The following is a 16,564-nucleotide window of genomic DNA, read 5'->3' on the forward strand; positions in this document are numbered from 1 at the left end:
ATTCTAAGAATTTGAAATACATAAAAATCTAGCTTGTAGCCCCTTTTTGTTATTTATTGTTTATTATTATTGAGCCATTATAAGATTATTTTTATTTATTTTAATGTTTTAAGAAATTTTTAATGTTAAAAAACGTTTTTCTAATATTAAAATTATTTAAACAAAATTAGAAAAAATAATAATGTAAAATCTTTTTTTAAATTTATTTTTTATCATCAGTCCTTAAAGCTTAGACAACTTTATTAATTAATTCTAATTTTTAATTATATTTTACTTTTTTTCACGGATTTAGCGGATTTTAACCTGATTTCAGGATTATGAGGAGTTTCGTACCTTATCTGTTATATCTTACAACTATCAATGTACAATTCTTATTATTCATATACACTTAACAATTATATTGTGTTAATTTTTTTTTCATAATTATTTTATCATTCCGATCCATTTTTTATTAATTTGAATTTTAGAAAATAATAAAATTTTTACATCTTTATAATAAATGTTAACGTTAAATAAATGGTTTTTTAATGATATTTTAAATAAATGAATAATGTAAAAAAAACATTTAATAAACATCGTATAAACGTCATATAAAAAATGGTATTTTAAAAACGAATCGAACGTAAAATGTAAAATTAATTGCAAATAAACATGTAAAACATTTAATAAATGTTAATTAATTAAATTAATTAAAAAATGTTTTTTCAAACTATTATTTCAAACAAAAAATTATAATGTAAAATAAACATTTAATAAATGTTAAATTAATGAATTTTGAAAAAAACATAAAATTATCAATCGAATCAAAAATATAAAATTAATGAGAAATTAACATTTAAAAAACATTATCTGCTGATGAAGAGGTTATGTATATTGATGAAGAGGTTATATATATAGATATATAAATATATATATTTTACGTATATTATAAATATGTATACACATCGTTATGCTTCTCATGCCTTGCTGTTATATCTTCTTCTATACCGTGCAACTTCGTTATGGTTATATAGATATTAATGATCGTATCTGTTATGAGCCTCAAGTTCAAATAAAAAAAGAAAAAAAGTCTTGTTATTTATCATATTACTTAGAGTTTTAATTTTCAACTATTTTCAAAGAAGATTAATTTTTAATTCGTTATTAATTAATTATTAATATATCATATTCAATATATGTATATAAATTGAAATATAATATAATTAATAAGAAGGATTAGTTGAAAAGCATAATAATTCTTTAATATATCGTAATTTAAAGTTTCAAAGTTTTTCATAAATTATTACACAAATGTTTATAAATGTTTATAAATGTTAAAAGAAATAATCTGATTAATGTTTTGCGATGCAATATTACTCGCATATTGTAATATATCATTTGATCTAATTTTAAATTAGTTTTTAAGTTATTAAAGCATAATTGACAATAATTTTGTAACAATATAAATAAGACTTAGTAAAACTATGTAACAATGATTTTAATAGTTATGTACTAAAGTTATTTCTGAGTAACAATCAAAAGATTTTATATATATAGTCAGTCGTAGTTTATTTAAAAAAATATTAACAAATAAAATAAATATAAATGTATATTAAATAATATAATGTGATATTTATATTAAAAAATAAAAAATCACACAAATTATAACAGTTTAATTTTTATATTATCAATTTTATTTATACTTTTTAACAATGATCGATGGTGAAAATATTTTGATTGTTGTATTTAGGGCGATTCTGATAACAATGTTTCCTTTCTTCAAAAGTAATACAAATAAAAAAATTGCTTTTCTATTTGACAGAAAATTATTGATTAATCAAATAATATCAGCAAGAAATCTTGTAATAGAAATAATTAAACATTATTTTCGTTTCACGTTCAAAAAATTACCCTTTTTAAGATTTTTGTGATTCTTGTGGATTTAATATCCTACAAAATTATAATAAATCCAGAATAATTAATCAAAAGTAGATATAACTCGAAATACTATCAACAGCTTATATTTACTTTTATCAGTGAAATTAATTAAATTCAAAATAAAACAATTTCTTTTTTAATTACTAACTTTTTTGTGCAGGATCCGCTGAATAATCGCATCATCAGAACTCTCCTTCTCGCGTTCGAAATGTCAAACATGTACCTATCTCATTTAAGTTTCAAATGTGTACACAAGTTCAGTCACGGAAAACAGACCTCTAGTACTAGAGTTTCAATTATTATAACTCTCAATATTCTCTAAAGAACTTCTTTATTTACATAAACGTCACTAAAATATGGTATTCTTATAGATGATATCATGATCTCTTTAAAAATTTCAAGAAATGTTATTTATCGAGCGGACTGTGAAAAAATTTATATTAATGATTAATAGAGTAATCTTTATATAACTCATTACTGAGTAATGCGAAAATAATATTTTCTTGACATTTTCGAAGGGAATATGTTATAAGAACATTGAAATTTGTAAGATTGTTAACTGTTGCGCAGTTTTACCAAAATTTTATTAACTTTATATATTTTGATGTGCTAATTTTTCCTTGGATGGAATTATAATATAGAATTATAATGATCATATGATGTTTGGTTTTTATGAAGAAAAACATAAAAAAATGAAATTATCTTGAACACAGAAATAAAACAATCCTTAAACAGTCACGAAATTTCTTAAAACTCTTCTTTCACGTATCATAAAAAATATCCGACTTATTATGCAGTTATTTTGCAACTTAATTGGTAAGTTTTACCGCGGAGCGTCCTCGAATAACTAATTACTTTTCACATTTTACAGTCAACAAATAAATCGAGTTTTGATATTTTTCGATAGCACATTGTTTCAGGATTATTTTAGCACCAAAAACAAGTGACCAAATAATTCTGGGAAGATAGAAAAAAAACTCAAATCTCGCCGCGGAGCGTCATTGAGTAACTAATTATTTTTCACATTTTACAGTTAGCAAATAAATCGGATTTCAATATTTTTCAATAATATATTGTCTCAGAATTATTTTGACACCAAATACATGTGGCAAATAATTTTTGGAACATTGTATAAGGGAATTAAGTACAGCGCGCTGATTGGCTGAGAGAAGACGTTTACTTCTCATCGATTTCTCACAATTAGTAAAAAAGTTGGATTTCGTTATCTTTCGATAATACATGACACAACGGTTTCTTTGAAATATATATGAATAAATAATTCTGTGGAGACAGAAAAGGAACTTGAATAGAGCGACGCGGACCATGCAGGTTCTTGCGGCGCGATCGCAGGTACTGATATTTCTTTAAAAATATTAAATTCCAAATTCTGTTTGTAATCTTGGAGTAAATAAAAAGCAAAAAATCTGATGCATTTAATTTCATTGTAGCGTTACTGTATGTATTTTTTTCAGTATGGAAGGGGAGTTCAGTTTGTCATTAAGCTGAACCTCCCATTTTAAATTCGATTTCCTGCTAAACGATTGAAGCAAAAAAATTCATTTTTAAACAAAAATATTAGTAAATAAAGAGTACTTTTTACTTATCACGAATATGATTTGTGATGATAGAGCCAGGGTAATGGGGATGATTTTTTGTAGTGAAAAATTGTTTTTTAAATCAAAATCTTGAAAAAAGAGATTGAATTATTTTTTTTATATTTATTATTAAAATATTTAATATCTACTTTCGGTATTAATTAATCTTTTGTCCTTAATCAAGAACATATAAATATCAAAATAGAAATGTCTTTGCGTTGTTACGATGAGTTTATAACTTTAAAACTGATTCAAGGTATATCATGACTATCGCCGAATCATCATTGTACTATGTTTTGATTGTTTACAGTTCTTTTTACAAAAATCTTTTTGATGAAACTGAATTTTAGAACAATAATATGGTATCAAATATTCAAAGAAAATACGTAACTGAGTAAAAAAACTTTCAAGGCCGGATAAATTACTGATTTTTTAATTCGAATATTCTTGTTTTTTTTCGATAAATTTTATTTCTAATTTCAATGCTCCTCAAATGCTCTGAACATTTTTATTTAAGTTTTTTTCTTAAAGCTTTAGTTATTATTCATATCACTCAAATATTTTAAGGCGTCAGACTGAACACTTTAGTTACTTATACTCTAAATGCTGGAATATCGCCAACAAAATCAGGATTTGGAGTTCCCGTGCAGGAACTACTGAGCGTTGCACTGCTGGCAGTGCTGGCTGTACAGCCACTTCTGCGTCCATCCCCACCACTATGGCACCAGCCAATCAGCGTCCCACGTGCGGGGCCAGCGACTCCATATAAGCGAAGCGTTTTTCGGCAAACGTACATACCGTTATAGCTCGTCGTAGCACACGGATAGTACGAACAACAATCGAATTCGTTGAAGATGGCAAGAACTAAGCAGACTGCTCGCAAATCTACTGGAGGCAAGGCCCCACGTAAGCAGTTGGCGACGAAAGCGGCGCGTAAGAGTGCTCCCGCAACTGGTGGTGTGAAGAAGCCTCATCGTTATCGTCCTGGAACTGTCGCTCTTCGTGAGATCCGTCGTTATCAGAAGAGCACGGAGCTTCTGATCCGCAAGCTTCCGTTCCAGCGACTGGTTCGTGAAATCGCTCAGGACTTCAAAACCGATCTCCGCTTCCAGAGCTCGGCCGTCATGGCTCTTCAGGAGGCGAGCGAAGCCTATCTCGTCGGTCTGTTTGAGGACACCAACCTTTGCGCTATTCATGCCAAGAGGGTTACCATCATGCCCAAAGATATCCAGTTGGCTCGTAGAATCCGTGGAGAGCGTGCTTAAATTGCCTCTTTCTATCAATCGGCCCTTTTCAGGGCCAAAAATTGTTTTACGTTGAAATTTCCTGCGTTTTCAATTTCATATTTCTAACTTATAACCTACAAAAACAACATTCCTTCGTTAGAAACTTTACATTCACTATTTTTCTTTTTAAAAGTAGTGTTTTCTATATGGAACGAGTGATTGGTCTTTTTATTCATTAAATGGTAAAAATAACATTTGGTCGACTCAAAGAAAGTAATCTTGAATATTCTATTCAATTAGTTTTTGTCAGTAAGAATAATGCTTGTAGTTCAAAATCGTGGCAGTTGGCACACAAATACAAAGGAAACAATAGATTAAACAGTAAGAAAATCGACATAGTTCAATTAGATTTACTACTGCTCCATTTTATTGATTACGGTTTTTATGTACTGTTGCCATGGCTCTTTAGCGTACCTTTTTACGAGTCACGTATGACGCAATTTTGGCGCGCTTTTGCGGCTTGGGCGTCATAAATGGCGTCTCTAGACGCAACGCGTCCCGCCAAAAGATGCTACGATATCTCATCACAAGATGGCGCAAACAAATTTATCAAAATAAACGGTTTCGATGATGTTTGTCAAATAAAGTCGACATTTCAAGAAATTTAAGAAATCCAAATATAAGTGAAATCATCCTTATTTTGCAAGAAATATTTACTCATTCTTGTAACTTATACTTGTAACTTTTGATTACAAATGGGAATAAAAAGTTGCATCGCCGCAACTAGAGATAGACTTCGATTATTATTAATAGCGATTAGCATTAATAATAGATTAAATCGCACGCGACAGTGTATGCTCGTTATCGTACTATATTTCCATTTATTTTTAACGATTTAACGAAAGTTAGCGTACTCTCGAAAGAATGTAATGAATTTTCACGTAGCCGGCATTTTATCAGTATCAGGATTTTCATGATATTTCTGAGCTATATCGTTTGTTTAATAACCGAGTGGACTAAAATTTTCTTCTGTTATTGCGTAACAAGTAACTACAGCAATCACGCGCCAAAGAAAATTTTCACCAGACGATGTTAGGAAGCGTCAATTTCTCCTTGGAGCAGTCGAAGCGAACGGTCTGTTTGGGTGGGGAAAATCGATAGGAAAAGGCGAGTTCAAAGTGCTAAGGGAGAGTAAGAGTACACACGGCGTGTCATTAACGGCTATCTTTTTTTTGCGTGCAGGACAAATCGACAATTATCTCTTGGTGAATATCGCCGGAGGCGACAACGTCACGCAACGACGACGACAACGACAATGTCCGAACGGAGATGCTCCCGGGAGGATATCATCGCGTTTCGATGAGATGTCGATGAAGGCTGCGAGTGGTATGGGGAAGCATCTGCGTCGCACGTCGTGCAACAGCAGTGTGCGATATCGCTCAGGAAGATGTTGAGGGTACCCGACGGCTCTTGACAACTCGCGACACGAGGCGCGACGCGGTTAGGCGAGACGAGGCGCGATCGCGAACGACGGGATCAGCGGAGGTCTACCCTGCTGGGTCTACCCTGGAAAATGACTGTCGGTCGACAGTTGGTGCGCGTTCTCTGCGTGCTGCTTTGCCTGTCGTTGCGGCCAGACTACGCGTATTCCACTCATATCACCGGCACGTTTAACACGCGAGAGTTTTTTCGATTCCTCATCAAGTTCGGCTTCCAGAAGACCGACCGTCATCGGCAAAAGGACTCATATGGTTATATTTTTGGCAATGTGACCGCGAGAACGGACTTCGATGTGCCGATCACCCTGGCAATACTCGATCGTGGCCACTTCCTCGAGTATTATGGCAATCGCACACTGATGGATAAGAGTGCAGCATGCGCCTATATGTTTAACACTTTAAAGAAGAGTTCCTACGACCCAGATTGCAACGAGGAGGGTCAAGACTTTCTGAGGTATATTTGATGTTTCAATCTATTACATTATTGATGTTTTCCGGTAAGAGCCGGAACAGATGACATAGACTGTATTTCATTAGGTATTCACAATTCTTATGCATTATTTATCCTTATTTGACGTTAGAATAATAAGAAATCCAAGAGCATTATGAGCATCATATTGAATAGTCATAATAGTACAGTGAATCATTACGTTCTTGTTCTTTGTCATCGTTAAATAAACATGATCACTATGTTATGTTGTATCTCTTGCTGGAAATCAATGTCTGTTATTTGTATTTCTTGTACTGGAAAGTATCCCATATCGTACGATTAATTAATGTTAACTTTGTATTTTGAAGACGAGTCCCATGTCCTCGAGACAAAGTATGCCCAGATGAGGATTCTGTATGGAATATCGTGAAGGGACATCAGTTTACATATGTTATACAGGACTTCTGGCAACCACGATTTTGGTACATGAGCTTAGTGGCGTGTTATAGGAACAAAACAACTTGCCAATGGGAATATTATAGCAGGCACGACGAATTGGAATATGACATCTGGCTAGTAAACGGCAATCCGAACGTCAGTGGCCTAAACAGTCTGACTTATCAGTTCTCATATGACAGACAGAATACCATTGAACTATACTTGCTGTTTTTTGTGTGTTACATCATATTGGTGCCACTGCAGTTGTATGCAGTAAGATTGCAAAAGCATCCTGTTACAAGATTGTTCACTGCAAGTTTATTATTAGAATTTGTGGCAGTATGTTTAATCTTGATACACGTATTGAAATTTGCATTAGATGGAATAGGCTATGAGCAATTAGAAGTTGCAGGTGATATTTTTGATATTCTCTCACGGGTAAGGAAAACATCTCGTGAATTATTCAAATATTATTAAATTTGTTCAAATATTATTAAATTCAAGTAATAATCTAACGTTTCTATACAATATGTAGCCATACTTTTTAATCTTTTTAAATTTATTTAAAAATGTATATATTTTTTTAGTATATTTATTTTTCATGTTTTTAATGTATGTATATACAGGATTTCACACCATCAAATATATTAATAATGTATTCTGATAGATTAAAAAATTCTAATACAAAAATGTTGAAGCCATAATTATTATAATGATTTTTTTAATTATAATCCATCAAAGAATCATTAATATTGCTTATTATTCGTGCGATAAGATCCATAAATCAGTATTCAGTTGGTATTTAGGACTGTCTTAAGTACAATTTTAAGATGTCATAAACTAATGCCGATATTTATATTCACAGTCGGTTCTTATTTTAAGACCATCTTAAGTAATGTCTTGAGATGCTAATACAGCTTTATGATTGGCTTAAGACGGTCTTAAAGATAAGTATCTACTATGAATACTTTTTGGTGTTATTTTCACGAAACTTTAATTTTAAATTATTTTTTTTTCTAGACGTCCTTTATGTTATTGTTACTCTTACTTGCCAAAGGATGGGCGGTAACAAGAATGGAATTAACATGGAAACCACTGGTGTTTGCAATATGGTTTTGTTATGGGGTTGTGCACATTTTGTTATATGTATGGAATATGGTAACTATTTCTCTATTCTTTATATATCTTATTTATAAATAATTGCAATAAGTATAAACTCTTTTTATTATGAATTAATTTTTTCAGACAGAAGTTGATATTATTGAAGACATAGATGAATATCAAACTTGGCCAGGATGGTTTATATTGTTATTCCGAAGTGCCATAATGGTATGGTTTCTATATGAACTTCGAAACACCATGACATACGAGCATAATACTCAAAAATTGAACTTTCTTCTTCACTTTGGTGCATCGTCATTAGTTTGGTTTATATATTTACCTATTATAGCACTTATAGCGCTTCAAATAAGCGCACTATGGAGGTTTAAACTATTGTTAGGTGAGTAAAGTTTGTAAAATATTGAAATTAATTTTCTTCAGCTATATTTTCTTCAGTTATATTTTGTACTTAACGCATTGTCAATTTATAGGTATAACATATTCGGCAGACTGTTTTGCTTATTGTGTAATGGCTCATTTATTATGGCCCACCAGAAGTGAACAATATTTTTTACTTGCGCAAGGCGCGGATAATGGTGATGAACTTGATGAATTCAACGAAGCGCCGCATGTATTAAATAATTATGTAGAACCGCCGGAACTCGGTAAAATAATTACTTAATATTCGTCCATTGCAAATATAAATATTAAATTGATGACATTTTTAATTACAAGTGATGTGATGTACATTTGCCAAACGTCAATCTAATAGTACTCTAATATGTGCTACAGAACTGAAATATTGTGTACATCCTATAATTAGGGATATATCAAATTTGTCAAATTTGGCCATGTGATATGAAATTAATAGAAATTAATAGATACAATAGAAATAAATGAGTATGATATGAGTATATGCTATGAACAAACATAATTTTCAATTTAATATATAAATTAATAATCGACAGTATTAATTATATCAGCAATTTTATATCTACAAGTCACAACACATAATTATTAAGTATCTTTATCCATTCAAGAAATATATACCTTTATAACATTAGTTCATATTCTTACATATTCAGACAATTACTCATATGATTATTACTCACATTTTTGTTTATATAAATACATAATTTGTAATATTTATTTTTAAACTATATTTTACTTACTCATATCATATTCATATATCTATCTAGTGTTAATTTTTGTTTATTTTCATCATTTTGATTTTATAAAAAAATTGATTTTATAAAATTGATTTTATAAAAATATTGTATATGTAAAAAAACCTTTTAACAAAGTACATTTTTTATGCTATTGTTTAATTTCATTATCTTGTAATTATTTCATGTCTACTCTATACTAAGAATATTACAATGTGCACTTGAATAAGAATGGTAGAAATGAAATACTTACATAACTTTCGTAAATTTGATTCTATCAATAGTTGAATGGTTTAAAAATTGTGTATGCGATAATTGTATATAAAAGTCATACTGATTTATATATATTAATAGTAGATTTATCAAGAATTACATAATGTTCCAAAATTATCTGATATATTGTACGATAAATTTTTTTGTCATTTTTAATATTAGCCAATAGTTGAATAATTAGCGATTTAAAAAAAACAATCAAAACTTTCAGTTAATTTTAATCGAATTTTAGTAAAAAAATTGAAAGTTTGTTTTAAAAAGTATTAGAAATTAAAAGGATCCATTAATTAATGAACTTCTATAATAACTAAGAAAAAATGATTTATAAATTGGATAAAGAAGCTTAATTTAAAAAAACAATATTTTTAGTATGTTTTACATGAGAACATTTTCATATTTTGTTCAAAATTTTATAAAAAAGATTTGATCTTTCAAAGTATGTAATTTAAACTATCATCATTCATTCAGTTTTGTTATTAAATACACAAATAATGATCACATACACAAACATGGAAAATGAAAGAGCACCTATATAACATTCTTCCGATTTTATTCAAGTAAGTTTACATGTTAGTTGCACATTGTTGAATAAGTATAAGTACTTTATACAGAAAATTGAAATATGATGTCGTACTATTATTGCTCAATCTTGTAAGAACTTAGATAATATGATTGTGTATGTATAATCTCTTGAGAATATTTTAATGATCCGTATATGTATATTTTATGGGATCTCTTGAGAATATTTTAATGATCCATATATGTATATTTTATGGGATCGGTAAAATCTTTATGATACATTTATATTTTTAATATCCACTACAATCAAAGCAATTTAATACAATCTACTTTTTATTTCTTTATAATATTATCTATGTTCAAATTATATATGTTAAGTTTACTTTTTTGAAAAATACATTTAGACATGTTATACAGATTATGCTTCTATGAATGCCAGTGTGTCTAATATGTATATATATGTATATACAATTTATTTCCAAAAGTTGTGTGTCTTCAAATATGTGTTTTGAGATGTTTTTTGTAGATATATAGAGGAGGTAGTATTATAGCAAATATTTTAGTATAATGAAATTGTTATATCATGTCTCATTACAGTCCAACAAGTAGAAAAGATACTTTATTTAATTAATCTTTTTGCCAGATTAGGTAATGTATTGTACAACTTGATAATAATAATTGTTTTATATACCTGATTTAACTTTTTTGTATATTTGCAATTGATATGGACCTTTTCAATAACAAAAGCAACATTTGATTAAGAAATACAATTTATATTACAGTCAGAAATTATTTCTTTATTATATATGTGTACATAGTTCTTTCTTTCTTCTTTCTTCTTATATATTTATATTACATACACTATATAGTACTATATAGAACTTAAGGAACCTTATTATAATTACATATCTTAAAAGTATAGTTATATTTAATTTTGAAATTTTTATTTTATACAGAGAAATGTTTTTCTTAAAATTTTATTTAAAAATTATAATAATTCTTCATATACACATATAATGTTATTCTTTTAACATCATGAAATTATTTATCCTAGATTGTGAATGATGTATTTTGATATTAAAAAATTTGAATCAAATATTTTTTTGAAATTATATAAATTTATAATATTAAATTATGTTTTGATACAACATATAAAATTATAACAATTTTAATCTTGATGTAAGACTATCGATAGTTTCATTGAAACCAGGACCTATACCAACAACTGTTACTGTACCAGGCTTCAGTTGTGTTATACCAGCATCTTTTATTATGGCAGTAATTAAACCAGCGCGTTCAGCTTTACCTGCTAAGATCAACAGCTCTTCCTCGTTTGGTATTTTAACAACAATTTTAGGCTGTCCACATCGTAACCAGGATTCAAACATTAATTGCTTCTTTTTATTATTGAGGGTTTGGCGACAGCATTCTAAAGCAGCATGAGCACATTGAGCAGCAGTTTTACCTTTTCCCATAGGTAAATCTGATCGAACCACTATTACCATCTTACAGCTCTCTCCATTCCAAACAGGAGGTAGGAAAGATCTTATATATTTACTTATCGTTGACCTCATCTTTTTATAATTTTTTTCAATCAAAGTATTATTAATGTCTTTGTTCTTGCTGCTTTGTGTGTTTATCCATGCATTCCTTAAACTTTTTTACTTCATTTTGACACTTTCTCCAATCCTGATGTTCTGCTATACACTCCTGGAAAGTTATTTCATCAAATTAGTTATTAAATAAGAATATTATTAACACAATCAAAACATTTACTTTACAACAATCAATGAAATTAATAAAACATCAATGAAATTAATTTATATATTTAAAGCTAAAGTTAACTTATAGTTTTATATTGTTCTTCTAGAACTGAAATTGTAAGCAGTTAAACTTTAATTAAAATTTATATATCCGTTTCTATCAATGTAGATTAATTTTAATCTTGATTCAACTAATTCATCTTTTTCTAGTAAGAATTAAAAAAAGACGAAGAGTAAATTGAACTAAGATTAAAATTAATCTACATTGTAAAAACGAGTATTAGCCAGTTATAAGTAAACATACTTGAATTTGATAATGTAATTCTATGCAACCGGTTTTCTTTAACATTCGCTCAACAGGATCTTCAATTTCTTCTTCAGCACCAGTATTCGACGATACAGTCATTACGATATACCAATGTTTAGATGAAAGAAATTTGAATTATATCACTGAAACAATTCTTATTAATAAAATATTATTTTTAATAATTTCAACGAAATACACACACAGAATATCATAGAGGTTATAATTATTCCGTGTGCGAGTTATTTTTATCCGTCTGCCGGGTCTGCAGATTCGAACAGATTTGAGAACAATATCGAACAAACCCAAGTAAACTAATCTGGTTTATTAATTTCTGGTTTTTTCTGGTTAATTTCTAGTTTTTTTAGGAAAATTGAGAAGAATTATGCTCCATTTTAAATATCAACATTCATTACTACTGCTGTAAATTTCTCTAGCAAATAACAGAGTTTTGTTTCATTTCCATATCAAATTAACATATACTGATAATAGATAATTAAAAAGTTATAATTACATGAGTAATGCGTGATGTCCAACTTCAATGCGACGACGTGAAGTTATGCGCATATTAAGAAATCGATCTATTCTAAATATTCGCACATTTGTTAATTATTTGAGACACTATTATTGTTATTTTAATTATTTATTATTATTATTGATCGAAAATTGATATGCTGAATTACGAAAACATCTCTGATTGTTTTTTGAATCAATTTTATTCGATGAGCAATTAACATTGCGATGACAATTATAACGCGAATATTTAGTCTGAATTAAAGCACCTCTTCTACACGTGAAATTTGTATTATTCATGTAGAAAAAATGAATTTTTATTCGAAAAATGCTATGTTGCGCCACACATTAGGACTGTGAATTTCGATCAACTTCGATTAATTTAATTGTTGATCTTTGTTAAGTAATTTTGTTAACGTAGATAAAATTATTAATTTTCTTATTTAATATGTAGAAAATGAATGGATTAGGATCATCAACGGATTGTAACTAGAATTTTTTCTTTAAATAATATCGCTTATTAAATTAATTGAATTAATTAAGTTAATTGCAGTTTATTTGAACTTTTAGATTTCTATGAATTTAATTGACAATTAATTTTTTTACAAAAATGTTTATATTTCATAAATTCATTTTACACTTAATATCTGCATGCATAATTAATTACATTTGCGTAATTAGTTGACATAAATAAATAAGTAATAGTTGACATAAATAAATAAGATTTTCGTGAAATTATTTGCTTTGTGTATATTATATATGTGTATATTATATATGAAGAGTTTTGAAATTACAATAAAAAGTAACAGACATTTGTAGTTTCAATTAAACATATATTTTTAAACCATGAAATTTGATCGACATATCAGCTAAGTTCACGTGAATAGATGCGATGATACGGCGATCGAGACGCCGCCGGCGCTTGACCGTCAGAACTATTCGATTGCGTGAAAGTAAAAACCAACGCGTGTGACGGCTACAAGAGATCACGGAACAACCAGCCACTCCCGATTTGCGTGATTTTCAGAGGTATTTATCAAAAGAAGGCAAAACGGTTTTGTCGCGCGGGTGTAGCCTCATCTTCGCGCGAAACATTCGACGATTCCCGACGGCTACGACGCAGCGACGTGCGGCTTTTGCGGCATCCGCGCTATCCTCCGAGGATAGCGCGGCACCGCCTTTCTCGATTACTCATATTACACTCCGCGACAACCTCCGGCGGCTCTGGCCTGTCTTGTTCCAACCAGTGTCGTTCGATAAACGCGACGATTCAGGCGCGGTGATTTATTGCTGTGATTCTTACGTGTCTCGTCGCAATTATTTATAATATATTTGTCCGTATATCAGAAACTTTCGCGCGAATGAGATAACGAAAAGAAAAGGAACTGGAGTAAATTAAAGCACAGTCACAATACAAGGATATATAAGTCTTTTGAAGTATCCTTCTAGTTTCTTTCGTTTTCTCCACATGTCTTTTAAGTATTTCTCGTTTGATTATTTCACGTGAGCGAAAATAGCGGTGAATCTTGAAGAGGAACAGCATGTGCTGAGTGGTAGGCGTATAATTTATTTTGATTAAGTAAGTTTCCTATTCTTCTTTTCTCTGTTTAATTTTGTCACTTCTTTGACAGTAGCTTTTTTTTTGACAGTAGCGTCTCCAAAATATTATATTTTTTTCTTTCTCTTTCTACGTGATATTACTTGCTATAATACTAAAACCAACTATTATATTTCTTACTTATATAGTGTTAATATCTTGATTATTATCTATATATATAGAATGTTTATATTTATTGAAAAATATTACTGAAGTATAGAATATAATTCATAGAAATATACAAATACTAGAATAAACTTATAACTAAAGGCAAAATACAAATATTAGAAGTTTTCTGTTTTTATTGATATCCTGATATGTTAAATTATCTGTTTTAAATATAGACAATATGTCACAGATTTGTATGATATATAAAACATATGAGAACACATACATGTATGAAACTATACTTAGTCTTAGATTTCTCACACTGACAATGTAATTCTCACATCCTGCTATTGTTACTTCTGCTCTGCTTTAATTAAGATAACCATCAGAAAGAAACCCCTATTTTGAAGAAGTTGCAGAAGATATATATACACAATGACAGTTTTGTTACAGTTATCATCAGTAATGGGAAATATAGATTTCTGTAAAAAAATAATACAATTAATAATAAATAAATATGAATAAATGTCACAAGTATATATATGTTTATATTTATGTTTAAAGTCTGAATATTGCAAGCGCAAAGTTACTGTACATTTTTAAGATATGAAAAATATATTTAGTGACCACTTTATCTTAATTGAAGGTAATTATCTCAAAAATGTCGAAGAAACCAGGAGCTACCCAAGCAATGCATAAGGTCATAATGGTTGGAAGTGGAGGTGTTGGAAAGTCTGCTCTGACGTTACAATTCATGTATGATGAGGTAAAATAAAAAAACAAAATAACTTAAATATATTTTAAACATAAAAAATGCTCGTTTATTGTTAACAAAGAAACATGTAATTTTTACCAAGTATTTAATCATTAGATATCGGATTCTTGTGCAACTTCATATTTATTTAGAAAGCAGTTTTGGAAAGTAACATCAAAATATAAATTTTTCTTATTAAAAAAGCATTTAAAAAAATACATATTTTTTTATATATATTGTGCATATTTGTGCAAATTTGTATATTTTGTATGTCTACAAAAAATATCTGCATAAAAATCCAATGTCTACTAATGATAAACGTTATTATACTTTAAGCATTTAATTTTTAAGTATTATTACATTAGAAAGATATTTCTGATAATTTTAATCATAATATTAAAATCAGTTTGTTGAAGATTATGAACCTACAAAAGCTGATTCCTACAGAAAGAAAGTTGTATTAGATGGAGAAGAGGTACAAATAGATATCCTAGATACTGCAGGACAAGAAGATTATGCAGCGATTCGTGACAATTACTTTCGTAGTGGGGAAGGGTTTCTTTGTGTATTTTCGATAACAGAAGATGATAGCTTTCAAGCTACACAGGAATTTAGGTCAGTAAAATTTGTCACTAGTCAGATAAAATTAATCACAGTTTTATGTTATTGGAGAAAATTTTAATATATGGCAATTAACTGATTATAAATGTATTATTTGATCATTCCATGAATAGAAAAAAATCTGTTTTCTTTTCTAGAGAACAAATTCTCAGGGTAAAAAATGATGAGAACATTCCATTTTTATTAGTGGGAAATAAAAGTGATTTACAAGAAAAAAGAAAGGTTAGTTTAGCCGAAGCTCAAGCAAGATCTCAACAATGGGGTGTTCCTTATGTGGAAACAAGTGCTAAAACAAAAGAAAATGTAGACAAGGTAAAATGCTGATTATGTATAATTTTTATTTAATTTTATTAAATGCTACATATATATAATAAATATTTTATATGTGTAATTTTTTCTTATATATCAATATTGTCTTTATTTAAAAAAATAATTGTGATATTACTTTCTGATTATGATTTTTTCTCTATTTCATTTTTAGAAAATAAAAAACTTGTGGGATTAACTTTTTTATTAGCTTTGTGGTAGTATTGTTAAATTAGATGTTTTACTACAGAACACTTTATCTCATTAAGCATATTCTACATACATACATACATACATACATACATACATACATACATACATACATACATACATACATACATACATACATACATACATACATACATACATACATACATACATACATACATACATACATACATACATACATACATACATACATACATACATACATA

At 29.0% G+C, this 16,564-nt stretch overlaps 4 protein-coding genes across 6 annotated transcripts in view; 2 read left to right on the forward strand and 2 right to left on the reverse strand.

Moving 5' to 3' along the window:
- The first annotated feature begins 5,986 nt into the window (after positions 1-5,986).
- LOC108695080 (transmembrane protein 145) lies at positions 5,987-8,959 on the forward strand. Its single transcript, XM_018204832.1, has 5 exons — positions 5,987-6,691; positions 7,036-7,543; positions 8,126-8,263; positions 8,351-8,606; positions 8,698-8,959. The coding sequence occupies exons 1-5, from the start codon at positions 6,312-6,314 to the stop codon at positions 8,886-8,888; spliced, it is 1,473 nt and encodes a 490-aa protein (XP_018060321.1). The 5' UTR covers positions 5,987-6,311; the 3' UTR covers positions 8,889-8,959.
- Positions 8,960-11,321: 2,362 nt separating this feature from the next.
- On the reverse strand, positions 11,322-11,758 carry LOC108695133 (peptidyl-tRNA hydrolase 2, mitochondrial-like). The gene has a single exon (XM_018204893.1). It carries the CDS (start codon positions 11,736-11,738, stop codon positions 11,322-11,324), a length of 417 nt encoding a protein of 138 aa, XP_018060382.1. The 5' UTR covers positions 11,739-11,758.
- LOC108695134 (cytochrome c oxidase assembly factor 4 homolog, mitochondrial) lies at positions 11,714-12,455 on the reverse strand. Its single transcript, XM_018204894.1, has 2 exons — positions 12,232-12,455; positions 11,714-11,874 (listed from the first exon to the last, which is right to left on the reverse strand). Exons 1-2 carry the CDS (start codon positions 12,331-12,333, stop codon positions 11,770-11,772), a joined length of 207 nt encoding a protein of 68 aa, XP_018060383.1. The 5' UTR covers positions 12,334-12,455; the 3' UTR covers positions 11,714-11,769.
- A 1,200-nt stretch (positions 12,456-13,655) lies between these two features.
- The window catches only part of LOC108695118 (ras-related protein Ral-a), a 4,591-nt gene continuing 1,682 nt past the window's right edge, over positions 13,656-16,564 (forward strand). For 2 of the 3 annotated variants that reach the window (XM_018204879.1, XM_018204877.1), the window contains exons 1-4: positions 13,656-13,773; positions 15,096-15,215; positions 15,610-15,818; positions 15,962-16,136. In XM_018204879.1, coding sequence (XP_018060368.1) covers positions 15,111-15,215; positions 15,610-15,818; positions 15,962-16,136 — 489 coding nt within the window. In that variant the 5' untranslated portion in view covers positions 13,656-13,773; positions 15,096-15,110. Of the gene's footprint in view, positions 13,774-14,094; positions 14,324-15,095; positions 15,216-15,609; positions 15,819-15,961; positions 16,137-16,564 lie in introns of those variants that run through there. The other variant, XM_018204878.1, reaches the window with a different exon arrangement.

Source organism: Atta colombica, unplaced genomic scaffold (genome assembly GCF_001594045.1).
Source record: "Atta colombica isolate Treedump-2 unplaced genomic scaffold, Acol1.0 scaffold126, whole genome shotgun sequence".
Lineage (NCBI taxonomy): Eukaryota > Metazoa > Arthropoda > Insecta > Hymenoptera > Formicidae > Atta > Atta colombica.